The sequence below is a fragment of the Gymnoscopelus braueri genome, assembly GCF_963280865.1.
Source record: "Gymnoscopelus braueri genome assembly, chromosome: 12".
Classification (NCBI taxonomy): Eukaryota; Metazoa; Chordata; class Actinopteri; order Myctophiformes; family Myctophidae; genus Gymnoscopelus; species Gymnoscopelus braueri.
In genome coordinates, this window is record NC_137614.1 from 2,860,370 (window position 1) to 2,886,992 (window position 26,623).

The window sequence follows — 26,623 nt, forward strand, 5'->3', positions numbered from 1 at the left end:
ATACAATAGGCTATAGTAAAACCTAATATTATCCATATACACCAATTGAAAGCATGAAACGGTCTCATTTGAAAAAAGAGGAAAAAAACGATTAGGCTGTGTGTATGACAAGAGTATTTGAACATTAGCATGTCATTCTAAAGTAATGCCCATGTTTTCTATAAGTTTAGTCCAAAGAATATAACTGGAAATGACAGTGAAACATTATGCTCTCAGAAATAAGGAGACACACATGACATGAGTATGAAACGTTTTGTTTTATTATTATATTGTTGACTACTATGCTGCATCTCCATGGATGTCCCGACTCCCAAGTAGAAGATGGACGTCACGTCACCAGCACCGGACTATCTACATGGTGGGATGGAATGTAGAAAAACATTTGATGCACGTGCGCGCGCGCACACAGACACACACGTTTAGTGTTACTATGCTAATTTATACATGATATATTTAGTTTACTATAAGATACAATCAAATCAATACAGAACACAATACAACAGCAGCCAAGACTAATAGTTTCACCTTGGCTTGCTGGCGCAACAAAGACACGGTGATGATGGGACTGACATCCTGGTATAGCAAACTTGCAATGGGTATTTCACGTGATCCAAGAAAGAACATGGCTTCGATGTCATGTTTTGTGATCCAAAGGTAGACAAAAAAGTCGGAAAAGTTGGAACGTAACATTCAGTGTTGCCAGATCTTGTGAGAGAAATAAGCAACCAGGTATATGAAAACAAGCCCAAAATAAAATACCTGTGCCAAGAGCACTTGAAACCTAGACATGGGCTATTTGAAAATTGCCGATCTACAAGCTCACAACGCGTAACGATGTGACGCAGTGTGAGCTTGTAGATCTGCTATTTTCCAAAAAATCTTGAGGGGAAAAAAGTGCAAAATGTGGAATATTCTTTAAACATTTTAACAACACATTTTTGGTAGGGTCTCCCTGGCAAATATGTTGGCGCGCAGTGCACAGATGAGGGTCCGTGGAAAAGTACATGAACATGTTTGAGAACCACTGGTTTAAACAACAATCAAAACATTTGGAAACGAGCCCAAATATCAACTACATTTTAGAAACCAGCCGCTTATAATAAGCAGACATGGCAACACTGGCCAATGCAATGTGCTGATTCCAAACCCGAAAATCTCGGCCACTCGCTCACTCCCACTCGGTCACTCCGACTCCAAACCGGATGTGCTAAATTCCAATTACTCAGTTGCTTCATGGAGGAGGCGAGTGGAGTCGAGTGGAGGAGCCGAGGAGGCTCTCTACTTCCGCATTTAGCGAGTGTACATCAAGTGTAGGCTCGACCACTCTCCACAGCTCCTCCGCGGCAGACTTCCGCATCACGTGTAGACGTTTTTTTTGTTTTTTCCCTTCTCCCGTGACGTATACATGGTCCTCCTCCACATGTGGCCACACACACACTGCTTGAAACCCGAAACCATGCCCCGAAAACACCGGCTGCCCCCCCCTCGCCCCCGCCGATCACTCGTTGCCCATCTCACACACACACACACACACACACACACACACACACACACACACACACACACACACACACACACACACACCACCCACACACAGTGTAAATTAACTGAAAAGACGCATCAAGCCACTGGCTTTATTGCTTTGTATGATATAAAGTATAATACAATTATATACATTGTAATATATTGTGCACACTTATACTGTCTCAAAAGCTGATAGTTAATTTCTCTCCGTGCATGCCTCATCTCAATGCAGTGCATGGACTACTATAAATTACTGTGACAAAGATTATGTTTAAAATAATGTATTGTATTTATATATAGACTGAATATAGGGTGACTATATTCTGAATTCCCCAAAAAGAGGACACTTTACGCTATTTAACTATAGCCGTACTCATTCAATTCTGAACCGATTCTTACATTTTAAAATTCTGTATTTGCTGTGAAGGGTCTTCTTTCATGTCTATCAGTCATGATTTATTTCGCTATCAAACAATATCAAGCAAAATCACAAAATCGTCTGAGTTTTTTTCTTTTTTCTTCGTCCCAGAAGTGGGGAGGATATCACCCAAACTCTAAAAACCCCGGACATTTGAAGGATTTTATAAACCCCCCCCAGACAGCCCCCCAAAAGAATATATGTCCGGGTAAAAGAGGACGTATGGCCACCCTGCATGAATGATGTAATTCAGAGTCAGACATACTCTGTAATATACGGTGGCTGTTATACGCAGCAGTGCCGTGCGGGACTGCTGCGGGGGGTGGGGGGTCTGGGGACTGTACGAGCAAAAAGAGGGACGGGTCAGGATTTAATTCATAAATGTTTAATCATCCTGGCGCTTCGTTCACTATTTCAGGAATAAATGGCTTTGCACAAAATGTTAACTATAAAGATAACAATGTGGCCATCCACATTGATGAATTGTCTATTCTTATATTATGTATTATTCTATACCTGCATATTATTCTATGCATGTATATTTTCATCCACGGCTCTGGTCCAGCTGTTTGAGACGTCATAAGTGATCGCGGAATTTTCTGTCGCTTTGAAATGACGGACCCAGTGCAGTCCGATCCTTTGACGGCAACCACTCGACCACTCGTCCTCACAAATAATCCTCGGCTCCTCGCAGGGGCGGGGCTTAGGCGCGAGTGGAGGAAGCGAGGAGAGTGAGCGAGTGACCGAGCTTTGGGGAATGGAATCTGGCTATGTGTTTGTTGATGTTGTTGTAGTGAGAACTGGGAGGGGAAAGTTACAACGTAGACCACGCCCCCACGCAGCCTCCTCCCCACAAGGAAGTGCAGTGCCCCAAAGCATTGTGGTCATTGTAGTAATGCAGCCAAACCCCAGTCATCCAAGACTTCTATATTTTTCTGGCCATAGGGTGCAAATTTGAAATTTTGCTACTGTTATCTACTATATTATAATAGATCATTAATATATATATGATTAACATTGAGTGACTGCAAGTTCTTCCAGGGGTGTAATGCTCCTTTAAAGTTCATCGAGGTACCTGGAAGAGGTTAAATTGCTGAGGGGGGGGGGGCGGGGGCCTGTTAGTGTGTGTCAATCCGGAAAAGCATCTGTGTCGTTTTAGATTTTAGCACAATCATTTTAACCACTTTAACCATATTTGATACTTTGGCTATTAAAAAAAAAAAAAAACACGCTATGAGCTTGTTGATCTGAAATGTTTTGAAAAAACATTTTAAGGGTTAATTTTTAATTAAGCAGCAACCCCTTCGATTCCCAGCCGGCCTTGACTCTATCCATGCCGGCACTGAAGAGTAGAGAGATAAGGATACAAAGAAATAAAATAAATAGACTTATAGTCTGACAACGAGACTGACTGAGTCAACATAATGTAAATTCTGCATTCCTATTTTTGTATTCTCTCTGCTCTCACACATTGTTCTCCCATGCATTATTACTGAATCTCATGTTGTATGTCTGCTTTCCCTACTGCTGCATCATGGCTTCAAGCTTGTTTCGTTCATTAAACCTCTGTTGCAAGCCATTTTTTTGTGGTTTTTCGTAAATTAACGCCAGACTTGATCATACTACAGCGTCATCAAAAATAGCAGATCTGCAAGCTCGAAACGCAGCGAAGCGTTTTGAGCTTGCAGATCTGCTATTTTGGATGCTTTAGTTAGTTTTGGACATACAGTAATGAGGTTTCCACCTGACAAAAACGATATAGAGCGGGGGAGAGCGGAGGTAGTGTGTGTGTGTGTGTGTGTGTGTGTGTGTGTGTGTGTGTGTGTGTGTGTGTGTGTGTGTGTGTGTGTGTGTGTGTGTGTTTGTGTGTGTGCGTACGTGCGTGCGTGCGTGCGTGCGTGCGTGCGAGCGAGCGAGCGAGCGAGAGAGAGCGAGGTTTATCATATAGCTTGTATGCAAACACTATGACTGCCTCTGTTCCCATGGGAACCAGTGTTGATTTTGACAGCACAGTTTTTATTTGGTTTTTGTCATAGTCATTTGAATAAATTAAGTTGACTAAATATCATAACATTTCAATGAACGCATCTCTTCCTTACTTCCTTCACAGGTGTCATGACACTAATGAAGGCTCTGTTCCATTCTGTTCAAACAGAGTCAGGGTGTTGGCTCACTGGAAACACTCTGTTACACCAGTGGGTCTCAAAGTGTGTTCCAGGGACCCTCATGGTTCCTTGAAGGGAACCCAACCCGTAAGGGTCCATTTGGTTCCAATTGTACACTCTCAGAGTTATGGGGGTCCTTGCAAATAAAAGGTTTGAGAACCGCTGTGCTACACGGAACAGCACCTAGTATTTCATTTCATTTCAAACCTTTATTTATTCTCGAAGGACATTGAGGTTTCCCTCATTTGCAGTGTCCTCGAGATACATCACAGTACATTTTCACATCAATATTCATATCAATGATAAAACAAAAACAAAACAGAAACAAAACAAAAACAGAAATGTTCCCCTGCCTATCGTGTGATACACCACACATTTAAATGCAGTTGCAGACACTTGTGGGTAGGTCTGCAATCAAAGATTTAAATTGACCGTATGTTATGGGGGAACAGATCTTACTTTTAAGCTGTAGGTCATTCCAAGTGGTTGGGGCACTAAAACAAAAGGCTGTTTCCCCCAGTTTTCCCCAGTATAAGTGGCAAGAGCAGTGAAGGAAGTAAGGAAGAGGCCCACTGTATTTCCTATATGGCTGCTGTGCATATAGAGCCTATTGGAATTTGCATTGGCGGAAGATAACTTCTATCCCATTCCCATGTGTGTCGTCCCTGTGCTGCTCTGCTGCTCCACCTAGTGGCTGTCAGGATGCATAGCAGCAGTTCATTGGCAGAGGACACTGTCTCATGTCCTCCATGTTATCAGCCTGTTATCTGCATCAGTGCTGATGGTGCACCGTTCTCACTTCTCTGTGGGAAAGGCTTTAGATGTGTTCTTTCTTTTTTTTTTGCCAAGCTGCTGAGCTACTTAGCGATTCCAAGGGCATAGAGAAAGTTCCGTCTGGACTGTAAACTCTAAAGCAGTTTGTTCTCAAACTTTTTTTTTATTTCAAGGAGCCCCATAACTCTGAGAGTGTACAAATGGAACCAAATGGACCCGTTGAGGGTTCATTTGGTTTCTACCTTGTAGGCTAGATCGGCTAATTCCGGGGGGGAATGTTCACATATTATGTCATGGCCATATAGGGATGCTAGGGTTCATGTGGTTAAATTGATTTGTTGAACTCTCCCACATCGTGTGGCTGTATGCTGAATGGCTGTTTCACTGATGTAGGACGAGTCTCTTTTCTTTTTACATAATTGTGGATATGTTTTGAAATATTTATGAATGTTAATCTCATAATAGAAGACTGCTGTCGGATCATGTGGAACCATGGCCAACATGTGGAGTCATATACCATACATCACACAGTAGATAACTGATATCATATCGTTGCTGTCCGGCAGGAACCAGCTAACTCCATTTTAGCTTTTTTTTTCATAAATAAGTGCTATTGAACACCCTTTACGTCTGTGTGTTGGTAAAAAAAATATATTGAAACAATGAAAAGTATTAAAAAGTGCTTCTGACAAAACCAGCTAACTCCATTGGATCCTCATACTTTCTGCTTAACCAACAAACTCCAGCAAAGGGGGGTGGAGTTAGCTGGTTTTGCTGACTCCAGGCTCCACCCCCTTTTGACCTCTAACCTCATTGTGAGCTTGGAGGTCCATTCAGCTGTTCTTATCAATGATGAACAAAACCTCCTAACTCCATTTTTGTTTCTTTTTTTTTCATTTCCTGAAAAATGAACATTTTGGAGTTAGTTGGTTCCTGCCGGACACAGAGATATATAGAATGGCCATATGAAGTCCGATATCCATAAGGAAGCCACGCTGTTAATAAACCCTGTCTTGTTTAAAGGTGGTGCTATTTCACACTTTTTTTTTTGTTAAAATAAGTGTCAAATAGCTCTATTTTGGGGCACGGCGCAGTCGGTAGCGCTGTGGCCTCACAGCTAGAAGGTCAATCTGATATCAACAATTTCAGTAACGGGGTCTCCCTGTCTCCCCTTGATGGCGTTGCATACCCTAAACTCAAATCAACACAACATTAAGGATGCATTTTTGTGTCTTTCATTCCAGGATGAGTCCTTCACGGTCCACGCTGCAGACCCTCTCTGACCGTCATCATCATCACCATGCGCTAACGGCAGCACCCTAAGGTGCAGCACCCTACAGGTACAAAAGTATTGGTAAAACAAAATGACTTAAAGTACCAAAAGTAGAAGTACTCATTATGCAGAATTTCCTGAATTTCCTGTTTCATCTTATGTCTAAAATGTATAAAATCTTTAGAAAATAGCAGATCTGCAAGCTCACAATGCGTCGCGATGCGACGCATTGTGAGCTTGTAGATCTGCTATTTGGCTGAAATGTATATAGGGCTGAAGTGGGTAATGTAAGTTTTGTAATCAAAATCTACAATAGTAACTAAAGTAGTCAAATAATAGTAGTGGGGTAAAAGTACAATATTTGTCTCTGAGATGTAGTGGAGTATATAAAAGTACAGAACATTGGAAATACTCAGGTAAAGTAAAACTACCTCAAAATTGTACATGTACTTAGTTACTTTACACCACTGTTGGAATTTGCATTGGCGGAAGAGATAACTTCCATCCCACATTCCCATGTGTGTCGTCCCTGTGCTGCTCTGCTGCTCTTCCTAGTGTCTGTCAGGGTGCATAGCAGCTTATTGGGCAGAGGACACTGTCTCATGTCCTCCATGTTATCAGCCTGTTATCTTCCCTCCAGTGTTGATTTTGACAGCATTTTTTTATAGACTTTTGAATAAAATTCCATTAAGTTTTAGTCCTATTTTAGTCATCTGAAATGTTTTAGTTTTTGTCTAGTTTCGTCGACTAAATATCATAAGATTATAGTCGACTAAAATGTATTTTGGCGGTGCCTTGATGGCGTTGTAATGGCTGATTTAACACTTGGTTGCATGCTGAAAATAGCCGATCTACAAGCTCACAACGCTTCGCGCTGCGACGCGTTGTGAGCTTGTAGATCTGCTTTTTTCATAGCGTAACACCTGAGCACAACCAAACATAAAATGACTTGTCTTTTAGTTCTACTGGATCCACTAGTCCCTCACTAACATTTTAGTCTTTTCGTTTTTATTTGATGACATAATTGTCAATATATTTAGTCTTAGTTTTAGTCATCGTAGCTTAGTTTTCATTTATTTTTCGTCAGTGAAAAAAGGTAGTTGACGAACGTTTTTCGTCATAGTTTTAGTCGACGAAATCAACACTGCTTCCCTCCCTCCTCATCAGCCACCATGAAAGGCTTGGGCGCCAACCGCAGCCGCCACCTGTCTGACTCCTGTGAGCCCACGGGTGTAAGAGGAGGCCCCCAGAAGCCCTCCCTGTGCTCCCTGACCTCCTCGGACCCCCGCGGCTCCTTCCTGCTGAGCCCCAGCATGAACCACTACGCTACGCTGGACCCCCGCCTCCACCACTACGGCCCCAGCAGCCCGGTCGCCCCGCTTCCCCCCGACTGTCTGCTCAGCGGGCCGTTCGGCCAGGTCTCCAACAGCTCCACCTTCCCCCGCCTCCACTTCACCTCCCAACAAGACCAGGTTGGTGTTAACCTCGCGTCACCACAGTTTCCACCTCGGAGGAAAGCCCGGTATTCGTTCCAAACTGGCCCGTGTGATCCGGTCTAGACCACGCCTACTAAAAACAAACAAAAAATATATATATATGGTGGTTCCGGTTGCTGGTTCCGGTTTTTCGGCACCGCTTTGTTTTGGTTCCCCTGTTAATTTCCCCAATCCCCATTTAAATGCTGAATCGAGTATAAGTACTAGTTTATTCTCACTAAGTTGGAATAAAAGATGGATATACCAAACTAACTATTCCTATAAGCTAAACTACACCGCATTAAGGGTTTTATTGGGTAGGCCCTAAAATTATGATGACCTTGATCGCGGGGAATTATTTTGGGGTGATACTAGTCAAACATACTTTCGTTCAAAATGTGTGGAGATTAGCAAAACTATAAAAAAAATTAATCTTCAGAACAAAAATCTATGTTTGCATTTGCACAGACACCTGCATGTCCGCCATATTGGACATAAACAATGGCCGCCATAAAATATATAATTTGTGCTACCGTGGCTTCTAGACGACATAGAAAGTTAATTAAATATGCTAATCCTATGTTTTCTGGGTCAAGGAATCCAATAGAGACCTAAAGGAGTGTGCACAGGGACTTGCAGTAGCGCCTCCTAGGGGATGTCCATGGAAATGCAGGTTTACTAAGTTACGCTTTTGTTACAAATTTTAGATTAGCAAAACTATACACTTTTGGAATCTTCAGAGCATGGGGAATCCAAAAATCCTTGTTTGCATTTGCACAGATACCTGCATGGCCACCATATTGTATGTTCAATATGAACAACATAAAATATAGCCTAATTTGTGCTATCTTGGATTCTGGACAACCAACCTTAATTACATAGTTTTCCAGGCCAAGGAGTCCAATACAGACCTCAATTTAGTTCTCAGGATTATAGAAAAGCAAGAAAACAAATGTAAATGTAAAACTTAGTCTTTGTAGTTGTGTAGTATCAACACTTCATTGACTTTACAGGTTTACAGGTGTAAAGAAATGGGTGAAAAACTCCATTGTTTCTGTTGTTTTCAAAGAGAAGAAAAGAAAAGAAGAGGGGGGGTCAGGGAGAGCAAGGAGAACAATCTAGCGGTAATAGAAAACATGTCAAGGATAAATGGCATAAACCAACAGTATGTACATGAGGTTAGACATAAGGTGCAAGGTGGTGACACTTTGGTAGGTCTACATTAGCAGAAGGTACATACCTGCTGCTAATGTAGACATGAGACAACATTAAGGTGCAAAAACAGTATCAACGATTGAACTATATACATACAATATCTACTAGATCTATCATTCAGGAATATTCTTTTACAGTTCGTCATCACTGTCCGGGGTGTCATTTTCAGCATTTCAGACAGTCTGCGTCTTCTCGCAGTCACTTCCACACAAAGTTCTGTGCAAGCCAAGTTGTGTCTCCTGCATGAACTTCTCTGGGTTGTGCAATGGGTTTTTCACTGACATCTGACCACTAACAGAAACTAACAGAGGAAGGGGACCTAACACAGGAGGTGAATGATGCATTGGCCAACTTTGTATGATGTACTGCCCAAAGGGCATCCATATAACAAGCATTCCTGACCTAAGGTGGCATCTGTTTTGCAAACATCTGGCAGAAAGCAGCATGTTTCCTCCTACAGTTGGTGCCCATGGTGTGGTGCCAAGCCACTGTGATTTGGCAGAGTCTTTTTGACCCACTCAAACATGGAGCCATGGTGAGATACTACCTACCACCACAAAGGTTCCTCCTGCATCACAGGCCATTGTAGAGTTGGTCAGATGTCAGTGCAAAACCCATTGTACAACCCAGAGATGTTCATGCAGGAGACACAACTTGGCTTGCACAGAACTTTGTGTGGAAGTGACTGCGAAAACGACGCAGCCTGTAATGTTGAAAATGACACCCCAGACAGTGATGAAGAGCTGTAAAAGAATATTACTTAATGATAGATCTAGCAGATATTGTATATAGTTCAATCATATAACTCGTCAATACTATTTTTGCACCTTAATGTCTAATCTCATGTACATACCTGCTGCTAATGTAGACCTACCAAAGTGTCACCACCTTGCACCTTATGTCTAACCTCCATCTGTTGGTTTATGCCATTTGTATATCCTTGACATGTTTTCTATTACTGTTAGATTGTTCTCCTTGCTCTCCCTGACCCCCCCCCCCTCTTCTTTTATTTTCTTCTCTTTGAAAACAACAGTCATAAACAATGGAGTTTTTCACCCATTTCTTTACACCTGTAAACCTGTGGTGTAATAAAGTCAATGATGTGTTGATACTACACAAATATAAAGACTATATTTTCCATTTACATTTGTTTTCTTGCTTTTATATAATAACTAAATTGAGGTCTGTATTGGACTCCTTGACCTGGAAACATATTTAACTAAGGTTGGTTGTCTAGAATCCAAGATAAAATTAGGCTATATATTTTATGTCGTCCATATTGAACAATATGGTGGGCCATGCAGGTATCTGTGCAAATACAAACAAGGATTTTTTGGATTCCTCATGCTCTGAAGATTCCAAAAGTGTAGAGTTTTGCTAATCTAAACTTTTTAACGAAACAGGTTCGAAGCTTGGTCATTGGGACGACCAGGAGGTTGGCTTCACTGGACCTGAGGGAACGAGATGTGAGACATGAAGATAGAGGAGGAGGTCAGAGAGGTAGGGGGAGCGAGATGATTGAGTGCCTAAATGTCTATCTACCCCTCCATCCATCCACCCCTTCCTCCTTCCATCCATCCATCCATCCATTCATCCCTCCAGGTGGATTGCCCTCAGAGCTGTGGGGTCGGATCTGGACAGATCAGCAGGACGGGCACGCTGCCCACCTCCATGTCCATGGGCATGGGCCTGGGCCTGGGTCTGCAGGGTCTGAGCGGAGCGCCCATGATCACCAGCGGGTCGGCCACCATCTCCTCTGCACAGGCGGCCAAGATGAACCGCTTGCCCTCCAACCTCCTGGACCACCTGGAGAGACACCTGCCTCTGCAGCGCGACGGCTTCAGCACCCTGCAATTCCACCGGGGGCGCATGTCCAAGCAGGTCTGCATAGTTTGCCCATTTTGTATAGAGTTGTCTAGCATTTTTTGCATTTTAGTTTTTTCATTTCATATGAAACTCAACGTGGAGTCATATTTATCATTAGTTTTTAAATTTGGTTTTGTTTTCACTTCATGTTTATCCATTTCAAGTTTAGTTTTAATTCGTTTTTAAAGTGGGTTTCTTGGTTTGGTTTTACTTGATTTTTTAAATGCTGAGTTTTGGTTGAGTTTTTATTAGACAGGGGCTCACAACGCGTCGCCTTGCGACACGTTGTGAGCTTGTAGATCGGCTATTTTCACTATTCTTCTGAGAAGAATAGTGTAGATCGGCTATTTTCAATACTTTTAAGAACATATTGGATATTGACAAAACACTAAAACGAGGGGCATGATTTTAGTTAGTTTTGTTGAGTTTTGTAAACACACAATACAGTTTCAGTTAGTTATCGTATTTTATGTGAAGCCTCATTTCTATTTTTATTTCAGTTAAAGCTGCACTATGTAACTTTACTGTTCTACCCCGGATTTGTCCTGCATGCACAAGCGGTGACATTTTTACTACTTGCTCAGAGGAGAACATTTGTTTCAAAATTCATGTCAAATCAAAAACTGGATCGTGTCAAAGGTCGTGTCTAACCTAGACACAGGATCTAAATGTCTCAACAGAAGAGCAGGGAGACCAAATATGACCACCTCAATTATATAAGTTATATTGTATTAACATACTCTACCATACAGATTGGTCAAAATTACATTTTATTCACACAAAATATTTGCAAAATAGAGCTCTTACAAAAAAAGACGTTTTAGTTAAAGCGGCACTATGTAACTTTTTAAAATGAATACAATGTAATTTTTTCCAAACTCTATGTTATATTCATACAATATAACTTATACATTTAGGGTGGTTGTATTTCATCTCCCAGCTCTTCTATTGAGCCATTCGATGGTGTCAAAGGTCATGTCTCACCTCACACACATGGATCTGACACCAATTTTGACCTGATGGTCAAGATTCCATTTATCCCCTGAGCAAGCAGGCAGGCTCTATTAGCTCAATGGTAAAATCATTTCAGCACTAGCGCAGGAAACCAGGTTCAAATCCAGGGTAGAAGAGAAGAAGTTACATAGTGCAGCTTTAACTATCATTAACCGCTTCATGTCCGAGCAGCGCAGCGAGAGTCCCGGACGCATCCGCCACCTCATGCACTCGGTGCAGAAGCTCTTCGCCAAATCCCAGTCCCTGGAGACGGGCAACAACGCCAACAACGGGCGGACGGCCGGGGTGGGCGGCTGCGGCGGCGGCGGCACCGCGGGGGGCGGCGGCGGCAACGAGGACGGGGGCGGTGGCTGTGGCGGCGGCAGGCCGACCGGCAGGAGTAAGAGTAAAGACCGGGGGGCCGTGAAGACGGAGGGGCCCAGTAAGCAGCAGCAGAGGGCCCAGTGCAGGCCCAACGCGCTGGCGCTCTGGAACCCGGACGACGCCCTGGGCCTGGACACGGACGCCACCACGGCCGGAACCATCGCCGTAGGTCAGTTTGGCAAACGCTTCCCGGAACGCTGCAACTTTTAACTATTCAAAAATAGCAGATCTACAAGCTCATGAGCTAGTAGATCTGCTATTTTTAAATGTGTGCAATTCTTTGAATATATATATATATTTTTTTAAAGTGAACGATTTTAGCTCAAATCTTTGCTTCTGGGGGGTCCCTGGAACAACATTCCATGGGATGGGGGTCCGCGGCCAAATACAAATCATTTTGGGGACCCTTGACATGATTGTTTTCTTTTTTTAACAGCAGATCTACAAGCTCATATCGCGGCACACGGTGCCGCGATATGAGCTTGTATATCTGCTATTTTTGAAATGACGGATGCTTTCCCGGTCTTAATAGGTTGAATCACAACTAAAACACCTTTTAGCATTGTATTAAGAATTGTTGCAATTATTATTCTGCACTGTAATTTTACTCTTATTTTTCTTTGCTCTCTGCCTTGAATATTGATTGATTGATCGATTGAATACTTTATTAACAGTTTGCAAAACAAAAGGCACGGTGGAACAGATTTATACATAATAATGCTAAAAGGATAACCCAATAAGCCCAGGGCTTGTTTCCGTTAAGTTCCTGTGTATTCAATTCATCAAGACATTTAAAGACAAACACTAATATACAGTAATATGCAAAACATCATATATACGAGTAATAATAAAAAAGACAGATTTCTGGTGATAAGCTTAGACTTACAGGGGCCAGTTACAAATTGCAGCCACCTGTAGGTGCTCTTTTAGAGCAGTTTCGAAGGAGGGTAAGGAGTCACACTTTTTTATGACTGTTGGTAGGGCATTCCACATCCTGGTGGCATAGCAGTAGAACAACTGTTACCCCATTGTCTTCCTTTTTACTGAATTCAAAGGTGTTGCACTGTGTTGCACTGTGTTGCTGACATTTTTACCACTGAGCTAATAAAGCCTAGCCTGGTTCCAGACCATAGACCCCGCCCACTCTCTGAGTGGACTGCTCCTCTTGGTCTGGTGTCATAATGTCAGCCTATGGCTTTTCACGGTCGAAGAAAAACCTGTCAAATCAGAGTCGTAGGTGGGGGTGGTCTAACGACAAGCCAATCAGCGAATATCTGCTAAAACAAGCTGTGCGATGACGTCAGATGTAGGCAGATCCGTGGATCTCTTGATTGGTTTAGGGAAATTTGAATCCCCTCCCCCTAGTAATCGCGGACACTGCAGCCAATGTCAGACTGAAGCTCCACGCAGCTTCAGGCTGATAATCAGGCTAAATAAAGCCTGCCTGCTTGCTCTGGGGAGAATTAGAATTTTGACCTTCAGGTCAAGAAAATGTGTCGAACCAGAAACAGGATGGTGTCAAAGATCGTGTCCATCCTAAACACAGGATCTAAATGTCTCAATAGAAGAGCAGGGAGACCAAATACAACCACCCAGATTTCTTTGGTTATATTGTATTAACATATCATACAGATTGTATAGTTATATTGTATTAGCATACTCTACCATACAGATTGGACAAAGTTACTTAACAGCTTTAAGGTGATAGGTGTTTCACTTATTTTCTACCTTTTTACTGAATTCAACTGTCCTTTTTATAATGTGTTTTCTTTGCTTAATGTCTTGTGTAGAAAGCACATTGAATTGCCTTGTTGTTGAGAAGTTGCTGTACAAATAATAAAACTTGCCTCACCATGTCTATAGGTTACCGCAACCCTTTGAGCATGATGACCCTGGGCAGGGCGGTGTCCGACAGCCAAGCTCCGCCCAGACTCCTCCCACAGGGCTACCACACCATCTCTGCCTCTCACAGCCACATGCTGAAGACCTCCAAGAGCAGCGGAGACCTCAAGTTCCTCGCCTGTCAGGCTACGCAGGTGGGGAACGCATCTGTGTAACCACTTTAACCATTATTTTATACTTTGGGCTATTCAAAAATAGCAGGTCTACAAGCTCATGGCGCGGCACCGAGTGCCACGCTATGAGCTTGTAGATCTGCTATTTATTTTCTACTCTTGAACATTTCTGCAAATATTTGAATATTAATTTTCTTAAAGGGAGCATTTGTAACAAAAAATTTCCCTGGAACAAAATATTTTTAGATGGGGGTCTGCAGCCAAATACATATCTTTTTTCTAAATCCTAATATGTTGCTATAATATCAGGGGTGCTCCAACTTTTTCATGTCAAGGACCTCCAAGATTATATGAATTTGGCTGCGGACCCACCTATGAATAACCGCTTCATGTCATGAATATTTTGTTGACAAAAACCCAAATATCTGGTTGAGTATCTGGGTGAGTAACAAAAACAACCTATACATTTAATCATTTTATACTTAAAAAAAATTGCTGAAATAGCTGCAAGCTTGTAAATCTGCTATTTCCACGACAATTGTGATTATCACAAATAATTGTGACCAGGTGAATATCATGTAATAATTGTGATGCACACACAGGTGGTCTCCAAGGAGGATGAATGCAGGATCCGGTCAGGGAAGAAGGACCCCCTGGTGAAGAGGGGGTCCTGGTCCAGCATGACCCTCAGCCAGGCCAGACAGGTTCTACAGAAGGGCTCGGCTACAGTCAACAGAACTCTGCTCAAGTCCAAGTCCTGTCACCAGGACCTGGCGTGCAATTACCTCCAGGTGAGTCTTTTTTATTGTACTAAAGATTCGGGGCCGCTCTGCGGCCCTATACGTCTCACTGCCGATCCGACTGATATGCCCATACTGTATATGGAGATCTCTGTATCTGTCAGTCCTCCAAGCTGGAGTGACCAAGTGTGAGTGAGCGAGTGGGCGAGATTTTGGGTATTGGAATTTAGCTTAAGGAGCAATTCACCCCAAAAATGACTTATTTTCTATCAATTACACACCCCATGAAGCCTTGAATCATTCATGGAGATTTTTAGTTTTTTGTCGCATTCCTAAGCCAATCATTTGATTACCGGCAGAAAGATGCTAATGTATCCGGTAAGAGATAGGAGTCTCCTTGAGTCTCCTACACCCAGTTATCAAATTATTGGCTCAGGAATGTGTCAAAAACAAAGGAATCTCTGTGAATTCAAGGCTTCATGGGGTGTGTAATTGATAGAAAATAAGTAATTTTTGGGGTGAACTATTTCTTTCAGACACCACTCAGTCACCATTCTCATCCCAGCTGGTACTCAATCAGTCACTCCTCACCACTCATTCCCATGAGACCTCTTTTTTTGTTTTATTATTATATGAAAAGGTTTATTTTTATAAATCAACCCTATTATACTCAGCAAAAATAAAATATGCATCTACATAGGCCATTTGACGCCACCAAGGCCGGAACCATCGCCGTAGGTCAGTTGGCAACGCTCCGAGAACGCTGCTTTTAACCCATTAAAACCGGGAACGCATCTGTGTAACCACTTTAAATACAAAATGTATACTTTGGCTATTCAAAAATAGCAGATGTACAAGCTCATAGCTAAAAGAAAACAGCCAAAAAATCCCCCCCCCCAATAAAACAAAAACCTATATGACTCAGTCATAACCATATAAGGAGTTTCCAATGCAAGCTGCGCAAAAATACAGAGTGTGTTGTCTTACCTTAATGTGTCGTCATGGCACCAGGCGCAAACAAATTAGTCAGCTCCATATATGGGCACAAAAGGGGGCATGCCAATGTATGGGCATATACTGATGACATCAGGGATCTCCATATATGAGCATAAAAGGGACATATATCTCCATTATATGCACGTGAAACTGCTGCCGTCGCACACACAGAGACAGACAGGAGGAAAACATGGCCGCTATCTCTCTATGTGGAGAGTGGTTTGTCTGCAGTAGCGACACAAAGCTCATTGCTGTTCACACCAAACAAGCCAGAGAAGCGTTCGTGTTTGACAGCAGCACGGCTGAAAAGAAACCAAAGGACCCCGAGGCCGACGGTAAAAGCCAAAGTGACGGTTCAGAAGAAACAGGAAATGACACGGTCTTGGCCCTCGCTGTCTCTCCTTCTGGAAACCTGGCGGCGTTGACCGACGACAGCAAGCGGCTGGTTCTGTTCCGCAGTCAATCGTCATGGCGACACATCAGTACTAGGTGGGTTGCCAGGAGGTGCACCTCGCTGGTGTTCACCCGGGCTGAGGACGAGGTGCTGGCGGCAGACAAGTCAGGAGACGTTTACTCCTTCTCTGTGGCAGATCCCCGTAAGGACGGAGAACTGAAGCTGGGACACCTGTCCACGCTGCTGTCCGTGACCCTCACGCCCGACGACAAGTACGTCATCACGGCGGACCGCGACGAAAAGATCCGGGTCAGTCGCCTCAAGTCGCCTTACGACATCCAGTCGTTCTGTTTGGGGCACGACGAGTTCGTCAGCGTTCTGGTCGTCCCGTCGGTTCGCCTGCGGTGGCTTCTGTCCGGATCGGGGGACGGGACGGTGAAGCTGTGGGAGTACGAGTCGGGCCGGAAGCTGCAGAGCTGGGACCTGAAAGCACTGAGAGAAACGCAAAGTACCGAAGCCGAGCGAGAGAATAAGAAGAGGTATGCGGTGAGCGGGATCGCCTGCTCCCCTGATGGCGCTCACGTAGCCGTGCAGTGTGAGAGACTACCCATCGTGCAGTTCTTCAGGATCGATCAAAGGGCCAAGGAGAGGCTGGTGGTCTGCGGCAGGGTGAGCCTCCCCCACAATCCGCTCCATATCACCTTTGACCCCGAAGGCAGACTGTGGGTACTGCTGGACAGCCGCGAGGCACCGCTCCAGATCTACACATCACATGCTCAGGGCTGCTGGGAGTGTGATACAGAGAGCTCCCAACTAAACCGAGTGCTTGACCGCCTCAAGCCCCATTGGGAGGTACTCCTTCAGGCTGGTGCAGGGACAGAGAGCCGCTTCCAGCACCTTTACAAAGTGAACTTCGACAACATGGCGTTCTACATGCAGAAGAAGCAGCAGCGTCTGGAACAGCAGAAGAGTCACCGGGGGGAAGGAGAGGCTGGCAGCAGAAGAAAAAGAACAAGAAGCCACAACCTGTGCCTCAAGCAGCAAGCTGAACACTGCAAGCCAGACAGAGTGATTATTAACTTAAAGCCTATATTATAATTTTTCTGCCTGCAAACCAAATAAAGCGTAGGCAACATGTGAGGTGTGAGTGGGATTGAAATGTTAATCGATATTTAAAAGACAATGGCAACCCCTGCTGCGCGGGGGAGAAGGTGTCAGAGCGTGTGGCGCCCCGAGGGGAGAGAATGGCCAATGAAATCGTAGGAAAAACACAGTCAATTTGATCTGAAGTCCGTCTGTGTGGTAGCTGGCCTGCCGTCATGCGGGTGTTAACAAATTACAACCAAAACATTTCACTAAACAGGAAATGCCATGTTTTGGGCATTTCCAGCTGAGAGAAGTTTTCTTCTGCGGGCGGGGCTAAACACCTCACCTTATGACACGCTCAGGTGAGTTTCAGTGATGTCATCCGAGTCACTGATGGCATAATTCCTTACTAAACCAGGCTTCTGATACTATACAGTACCTTATGGGTGCAGCGCCATCTTTTGGCTAAAATAACGATGGACACCAAGCCGGAACACAATCGATTGATTGATCGTTAAAATAAACATGGACATAAAGCTTTAGAAATTTTAAAGTGGGCCCTGATCCCAAAAAGGTTGAGAACCACTGGTGTGGTCAAAGACAATAATAGAAAAAAGGAGAAGTCAAGTTCACCATTCAAACCAGAATACTGGGTCGCTTTAAGGTTTATTTTTAATATAGAAAAACTGGGGAAGATATAAACGATCTCCCTGCTCTTAACTGGTTGTCTTCTAATGTGCTGAGCAGGGAGCAATTATGTACCAGAAGCCCAGATGCCAAGATTACATATAATATTCACACTTGCATTTAAATTATAACTAAAATGTTTTTCAATCCATAATGGTGAGTTATCTGACTGAACAGATTTTCAAGTTAACAAGACAAATCAGTTGTTTTTGGCAAGCAGCACTGTCGTACTATGAATAAATGAAGCTTTAGCACCTATAATCACCTCTGTTCTTTTGCCTTTAGGCCTACCGGTAGCTCCCTTTCCTTGTTTGTGATAAAAGACTAAGGACACATTGATTAGTGAATGTGATGAGTTCAGCTCAATGCCATTTTAATTAGCAGGACATGACTTCTTCCACTGCATAAGTGAATAAATCCAAGCCATAGTTAAGACTCTAAACTGAGGATTTTACAATGGAGATAGCCTACTAATATTGGGGTCCCAGAAGGGTCAAGAAATCATCTGGGACCCCCAATCTATACTGTCAAATCCTCAGTGTTAATTTAACCCATTCAATCCGGGAATGCATCTGAGTCACTTTAGATTTCTTTGGCTATAAAGAAATAGCAGATCAAGCTCATGAGTGCTATGAGCTTGTAGATCTGCTATTTTGGAAAAACAATTGTGAAAATGTGTGCAAATCTTTCAATATATAAATCTTTGCTTCTGAGGGGGTCCCTGGAACAACATATTTTGAGATGGGGATCCGCGGCCAAATACATATCATTTTGGGGGTCCTTGACACACGAAAAACTGTTTTAGAAGACGTTTGTAGAATCCCGAAGCAAAGATTTGAGTTACAAATGTTCGCTTTAAAATATACAAAGATTTGCACAAATTTTCATGATTTAGAAAAAAGATTTAGATCTACAAGCTCACTGCTATTTTTTTAATAGCCAAAGAAATCTTAAAATGACACAGACGCGTTCCCGGTCTTAAACCGGTAAAGCACCTGTGTCATTTTAGATCTTTGCGTTAGCTATTCAAAAATAGCAGAAGTGACACTTGTACATCTGCAATTTCTGAACTTTTTTTTTAAAATCTCGAAAGTGTGAGAATTACTGATTCAGAAGGCATTTGTAGAATCAGCCTTATAGATCTAAAATGTGTTCTGTTTCTGTTTTTTTTCCCCAGGTTCCACTGGGAGAGTGGACGGCGGGTACGCTGGGTCGGGGCGGGGGGCGGGCGGGGGGCGGCGGCACGGAGATTCCGTGTCGGAGGATGCGCAGCGGCAGCTACGTGAAAGCCATGGGGGACGTGGACGTGGACGTGGACAGCGAGGAGGACTCGGAGGGCAGCCCCAAGCCCTCGCCCAAGAGCGCCGCGCGACGCCAGAGCTACCTGAAGGCCACGCAGCGCTCCCTGAGCGTGAGCGAGCAGCACCCTCCTCCACCCCCACCGCCGCGCAAGTGAGTCCCGCCTCCATAGACATATAAAGGTAGACGCCTCCTTCGGCTCTGAGGCATTGGTATCTCGGGCGCCATTTTAGCGTAGGAAAGCTTCCCTGAAGCTTCCGCGTGTGTCACAGAAGGGGGCGTTCGGTAGGCCAATCAGAGCCAGGTGGGGGCGGGTCTTTTTGTAACCCAGCTCTTAACCTTTTAAAAGGCAGCAGCTGCGCAGCATCCAGTTAGTTGGAACTTGGCAAACTCCACACTCTGGGTTTGTGCAATAATAAATCGTCTTTTACTGCAATTTAAACAGGTTCCTATGAGACGTGGTCTTTCAAAGTTGATAGCTCTGTTCTGACCTGAATAGCTAACATTAAGGATGTTGGATAAAGGCAATTCTTCAAAGTGGCCAGCATATTTCATGTAGTCTGTCAGTGAATGGAAACAAAAATATTTTGTGACTATTACTGTTACTTGAAAGTATTTTGTTATGAAAATATGCAATTTAGATGTAACCAAATATAGGCCTACGCCTACTGGATCCATAACTCCATGTCTCGCATTTGTGACAAACTTAACCGCTTGAAAATAGGTTGAAAATTCAGGGAGTTGTGATGATTTTAATTGTGGAGAGACCGTCTGCTTCAATGGACATAAATGCATTAGAACAGTGGTTTTCAACCCTTTTCATATCAAGGTCCATTATTTATTCGGCATTTGAGCCATGGAAAACCGTTTGATGAGCTTTAGCCTCTCACACCCAAAACTTAGAATATGTTGTTATCGTTCGATAAGATGCTGTCAAAATAACAATTCTTTACGTTCTCTAATTGTGTACCTGTATAGTAAGTAATGCAGATGTTTAACAATTTGACTCTTGAGAGTGTGAAATGTTATCAACTCTCCATCATTTAGCTGGGGACCACCTGGAACCCCCTCAAGGACCACTGGTGGTCCCCGGACCACTGGTTGAGAACCATTGCACTGACAAGTCCCGGAAAAGACGCACTGTGATTGGCCAGTAGTCAAAGCGCTGTGAGTGCTGTGATTGGCCAGTAGTCACTTTGAGTGTCAGTTTGCCTACGCTAAAATGACGGATGCGATACCAGTTGCTCCAACGAACTGCAGAGGCCAATGAGGTATCTAGGTTTCTATATCTATGCCCGCCTCCGCTACCGCAAGCACTTAAAGGAGTAGCTCACTTTTTAAAAAAAACACACTTCTTCTGGGGTCATTTTAGCATCTACTGTACCAGTGGTGTAAAGTAACTAAGTAAATGTACTCAAGTACTGTACTTAAGTAAAATGTTGAGGTATTTTTTACTTTACTGGAATTTTCAATTTTCCAATTTTCAGTAGCCTACTTTTACTTCTACTCCACTACATCTCAGAGGCAAATGTTGTACTTTTACTCCACTACAATGATTTGAAAACTTAGTAATGGTTAACAAAGTAACTAGTAAAAACGAGTTACTAGTTAGTTTGTAGATTTGATTATTATTACAAAACATGCATTAGCCACTTCAGCCCTATATACATTTCCGCCATTTGAAAATAGCCGATCTACATGCGCATTGTGAGCTTGTAGATCTGCTATTTTCAAAAGATTTCAGAACTTTTACTTGTAACAGAGTATCTCTACATTGCAGTATTGATACTTTTACTTAAGTAAAAAAATAAGTACTTTTTCCACCACTGGCATCTACTCAGGCTTTTATGTTTGCACCCCATGTTTTTTCCTTTTTTTTTGTAATTTTGGGGGGAAATGAAAAGAAAGAAATGCAATAATGACAATTGTGAAAATATCCCTTTAAACCCTATAGGCTTACTAAACTGGACCTGAGTTGGCTCTGCATTTATTTGCTGTTTTTTTTAGTTTTTTGTCTACACCAACTATTTTCACCAAACATAGCTGATCTGATCAATAGAAGCCACTGCAGGGACAGAAAATTACTTCTCAAAATTATTGAAATAGTGGTGAGTCATATAAAGGCAGCCACTAGGGGGTGGCATCTGCTTATATATAACAATCTAGCACTACGTAGTGCTCTGCTAGGAAACATAAACTATGATTAGATCTGCACACCAAGCCTGATGAGAGAATATTAACACATATATCCAGCCATAGTAAAGACTGTGTAATGTTTTCAATTAAACAAAAACTATTATTGTACTGCTATATATGCCACAATAACTATTTCATATAAACGTATGTTGTTGTTTTATTTATTTTTTACAACTTCTCTAAACACTATTTTTATTCGTGAATGTTCTGCCCCAGTCGCAACAAAATGTCAAAATATACTGGAAATGTATTTATTTATGCATTAAATGTTAATAAATATACAGTTTCTGACAACTTGTGTTCCAACTGAGGTTGAAACTAAGGGTGAATTTGGTTCCATGTGTACACTCTCAGAGTTATGGGGGTCCTTGAATTTAGTCACTTCAAAGGCTTGGTACCCTTAATTAGAAACAAGTGTCTTTCTTTGAACACTATGTGCCGATTCCAAGCAATACTAGACTTCAAAAGAACACTCACAGTCACAGGTTGAAAGACGTTTAAAAGGATCCCTGTGGCTAATAAGCTTTATATGCCTTAAAGGAGTAGTTCACCCAAAAAAAATACTTATTTTCTATCAATTACACACCCCATGAAGCCTTGAATTCATGGAGTTTTTTTGGTTTTTGTTGCATTCCTGAGACAATAATTTGATGACCGGATCATCTGTCAATTCTACCGGAGACTCCACCAGTCATCAAATTATTGGCTCAGGAAAGCGACAATGGGGTTTGTAATTGATATTGACATCAATTGAATTTGTTTTGGGTGAACTACTCCTTTAATACATTGTAATTGCCCTCTATAACTAAAATGTATTTTGGAAATAGTTCATCTTTTACTGAAGGGGGACATAACCTGTCACAAGTTGATGATGTCATTTGTCCATGTGTGATCCAGCCCTATGGACTGTATGTAATGCATGTGCTAATAAAAAAATATTTAAAATATTGTTTTGATGCACAAGTATTAAGTTGTTTTTTAGTTAGCACATACATTCCAAAGGGCTGGACCACACACATGGACAAATAACATCAACTTGCGATGAACATTGTCCGTCGCAACGTCCGTTTGTAGATCGTCTATTTTTTAAAATAAATAAATACAATATTTATAATATGTTTTAAAATGTGTATTTGAGTCTTATTAAGGCATATCAAGTTTATTAGCCAGTAGAGATGCGCGGATGGCTTTTTTTGTCACCCAAATCCGCGTTAACAAGTTCATTATCCATCCGCCATCCACCCGCGGTACTTATATCATCCTATTTATAGATCCGCACCAACCGCACCAAATAATTGTTATTTTCCTGACGTTAGTTTTCTTATAAACAGTGTTACTCACCACTGTCGCGATGCAGTGACTGTATACAATCCACAACCATGGTAACAAGCGCACGTCTTCATTAAGTTACTTTCGTTTTCAACCACTTTGTTGCCATGTCGGCTTTTTATAAGCTTTTTATAAGCGACTTTTAAAATAATAAACTTTATTTATATAGCACCTTTCATGACATAAATGCAGCTCAAAGTGCTTTACAGAAAAAGAAAGAAAAAGTGAAAACAAAACACAGAGCAAAAACAATGCTCTGTGTTGCGACTTTTGGGCTTGTTTGGCACTTGTTTTGGGCTTGTTTTCATAGACCTGGCTACTTATTTCTCTCGCAACCTGGCAACACTGGCTGCCTGTAAAGCAACATGTCGTGAGCGGCTATTTTTTGCCTGGTGTAAAATGACGTAATATTAAAATACTACAAACGCACACACGGTGAAATTTAGTGCTTTTTAAAAGCTATTATAGGCCTATAGATTGATATCATTAATTTAATTCCCGCATTATTTCACCCGCGGTTTATCCAATATGAATTAATAATTATATTTGATTGACCCAAATCCACCCAAACTGCGGTTAACTGCGGCAACCGCGGCTAAAACCGCGATCCGCGCATCTCTATTAGCCAGGGATCCTTTTAAAGCATTTAATGTGTCACAGCAGTCAGAAGGCATGCAACAAACGCGTTTCGGCCTGTTGGCCTTTTATACGCTGGCCAACCGGCTGAAGCGGACTCGTTGTATTGTGACTTTCAACTTGTGAGTGAGCATGTTCTTTTAAGGTCCTTGAAATAAAAAAAAAACACTTTTGAAAACCACTGCCAACACAGGTGAACTCTATATTTTTTGCCATGTGTTTTGCCCCTGCGGTCCCGCGGACAGGCCTCGTCGCTACGACAGGCCTCCTCGTTGCTACGGCAGGCCTCGTGTCTATGCTCTCATGCGGCGGGATTTTCTGTGGTCTCCGCTGCAGGGCACCTGCTCTGTGCAGCACCTGAGGTCAGTGTGACGTCATCATCCTGAGACGGAGAGCGTGGGCCTCCCACTCGCCTGCCCCACCACGCACCGCACCTATCCCCCTCCCCCTTTTGCAGTGGTGTAAAGTAACTAAGTACATTTACTCAAGTACTGTACTTAAGTACAATTTTGAGGTAATTTTTATTTAGTGGAGTATTTACAATTTTCAGTACGTCTCAGTACTTCTACTCAACTACATCTCGGAGACAAATATTGTACTTTTACTCCACTACAATTATTTGAATACTTTAGTTGCTAGTTACTTTGTAGATTTAGATTATTATTACTAAACATACATTAATCACTTAAGCTCTATTTCGGCTACTTGAAAATAGCAGATCTACAAGCTCACAACGCGTCGCGATGCGACGCGTTGTAAGCTTATAGATCGGCTATTTTCAAAAGATTTTAATTTTTTTTTAAACTTGAAATGGGACATCCTGCATAATGAGTACTTCTACTTTCGGTACTTTAAGTATATTTTGATCACAATACTTTTGTACTTCTACTCAAGTACATTTTTAATTCCGCACTTTTACTTGTAATGGAGTATTTCTACATTGCAGTATCGATACTTTTACTTAAGTACAACATTTGAGTACTTTTCCCACCACTTCCCCTTTGCCCGATCACTGCAACTCACCACCGTTTTTCTCAAACCCCCCCCAGGGGTTCCCAAACTTTTTTCAGCTCTAGACTCAAATTTCATGAACCAAACTTACAAAAGTACAACCACTTAAGATGCCCTATATTTCAAAAATAGCCAATCTGCAAGATGAAGATATTTTTTGTGAATAGCCAATCTACAAGCTCACAACGTGCCTCAGTGCACCGTAATGCGGCCGCAACCCTATGTTTGGGAAACGCTGATCTAACCTACCCATTTTTTTGTGTTCACGCCCTGTTGCCAGCTCTACCCCTCACGCCTTGTTCTTCATAGCGCTCTGATCTGCCATGGTAACCCCTCCCCCTCCCACACAAACCCCGCCCACACAAAATCTGCCATTAAGCACTCAATCCAATCCCTCTTCCTCTTGAGGGCCATTCACACCAAGCACGATAACAATGGCGATAACTATAAATTAGTCGATTAAAACAATGTTAAATGGGTTACAAAAATCGTGGGATAAAATAAAATAAAAATAATTCTAACTGAAGCGGATGGCAGCGTCCACACCGCGACTATAACAGCAACAACAAAAACAACAGCGATAGTTGTGAACGCTACCTTTTGGACCACTTTCAGAGCAATTTTATGAACGACAGAAGCATTGAAAATGCCATTCAAAATCCATCAGAAGGACATCTGGAATGCAATCTGTTTGGTCATTAACGGAGATGAGGAGACTATTATGAATAGCTAACGCTAACTGGTAGACTAGGCCACCACTATATCTCGCCTTCTTATAATTAACCATAAGAGTCAGATTATCCATATATCCAGCACTACAGGGATGGGACGATATGAAAATTACATATTACATATATTATCGCGATAATCTAAATATGCTTAAAGGGATAGTTCACCCCCCAAATTACTTTTTTTCTATCGATTAGTCACCCCATGAGGTCTTGAATTCATGGATATTTAGTTTTTGTCGCATTCCTAAGCCAATAATTTGATGACCAGCAGACCGGTAGGCAGCGGTTCCGGTAGGAGACACAAAGGAGACTCTTTGTGTCTCCTACTGGAACTGCTGCCGGCCATCAAATTATTGTCTAAGGAATGAGACAAAAACAAAAAAATATTCATCAATTCAAGTCTCCATGGGGTGACTAATGGATAGAAAAAAGGCATTTTGGGGGTGAACTATCCCTTTAAAACTAAAAATGACACTTTTGTTTGACCACTTGCCAAAAATAGCCGATCTACAAACTCACAACGCGTTGTAACGCAACACGTTGTGAGTTTGAAGATCTGCTATTTTTGGCTAAATCGATTTGTGTAGAGTGAGTGTACCAAATGATGACCGTACCAAATGCGCTCTTTACAGGTCCGTTTAATGAAGAGGGGTTTAAGTGGGACTGAATTTGCAGCTCAACAAAAGCTAATTCATCCTATTTTATGACGGAGGACGATTTCACGATGAATTAAAATCAACCGCGATACGATTATTGTGAGCGTTTTGTTTTTATCACCATAAACGATAATAACTATTATCGTTCCATTCATATGCAGCACCACAGAGATCTTTCCTCCCAGCGTGTTTGTTGTCACTGTTCACAGAGCGTTAGCGTGCATCAGCGCGGACGCTCACATATTTACCATTAATAGTTCTAATGCTTGGTGTAAATGGCCCTTTAAGCTTAATTTATTCTGCATCACATGACGGCGTCTCTTGCCGATGAAGGACAGATCCTGTCAGCAAGCAACGCCGTCATAATTAGACTTGATCCGATACCAGTATCGGAAAAGCCTCTGATACTCGTACGGCCTAAAATGCTGGTATCGCTGATCTGATGATCATATTCAAAAATGTATTCTGAATGTTTTGTTTTGAAATTGAGGTTGAGCCGCTGTTTTTAAATGTTATTACACTATTTAAATGTCTTGTTTCACTAATTGTGGCTGCACTAACAATTTATTAAATTGTTATTACTATGTATTACTATCATGTTCTTTTTCAGTTATGACATATCGCACCTGGATCGGATCGGTAATCGGTATCGACACCTATACGCAAGATCAGTTATCAGAATTGGTATCGGGAATGGAAACATTATATCGGAACATCTCCTTGTAGAGCTGTTATTTTCACTATTATGTTTTTGTGAATT

General features: G+C 42.3%; 2 protein-coding genes and 1 long non-coding RNA gene across 3 annotated transcripts in view; 2 read left to right on the forward strand and 1 right to left on the reverse strand.

Annotated features, from left to right (window-relative positions):
* The window catches only part of LOC308096711, a 776,952-nt gene that overhangs the window by 616,270 nt on the left and 134,059 nt on the right, over window positions 1–26,623 (reverse strand). The window lies entirely within an intron of this gene.
* Window positions 7,327–26,623, forward strand: part of dlgap4a (discs, large homolog-associated protein 4a) — a gene marked incomplete at its 5' end in the record, with an annotated part of 74,748 nt that continues 55,451 nt past the window's right edge. The window contains 7 exons of the mRNA XM_080444118.1: window positions 7,327–7,626; window positions 10,447–10,725; window positions 11,896–12,256; window positions 13,951–14,123; window positions 14,705–14,893; window positions 19,183–19,457; window positions 23,750–23,827. Of these exons, the coding sequence (XP_080300244.1) occupies window positions 7,327–7,626; window positions 10,447–10,725; window positions 11,896–12,256; window positions 13,951–14,123; window positions 14,705–14,893; window positions 19,183–19,457; window positions 23,750–23,827 (1,655 nt within the window). The remainder of the gene's footprint in view (window positions 7,627–10,446; window positions 10,726–11,895; window positions 12,257–13,950; window positions 14,124–14,704; window positions 14,894–19,182; window positions 19,458–23,749; window positions 23,828–26,623) is intronic.
* Window positions 16,029–17,330, forward strand: LOC308097357 (tRNA (guanine-N(7)-)-methyltransferase non-catalytic subunit wdr4-like; the record flags this gene model as incomplete). The annotated part of the gene is made up of 1 exon (XM_080445114.1): window positions 16,029–17,330. One exon carries the CDS (start codon window positions 16,029–16,031, stop codon window positions 17,328–17,330), a length of 1,302 nt encoding a protein of 433 aa, XP_080301240.1.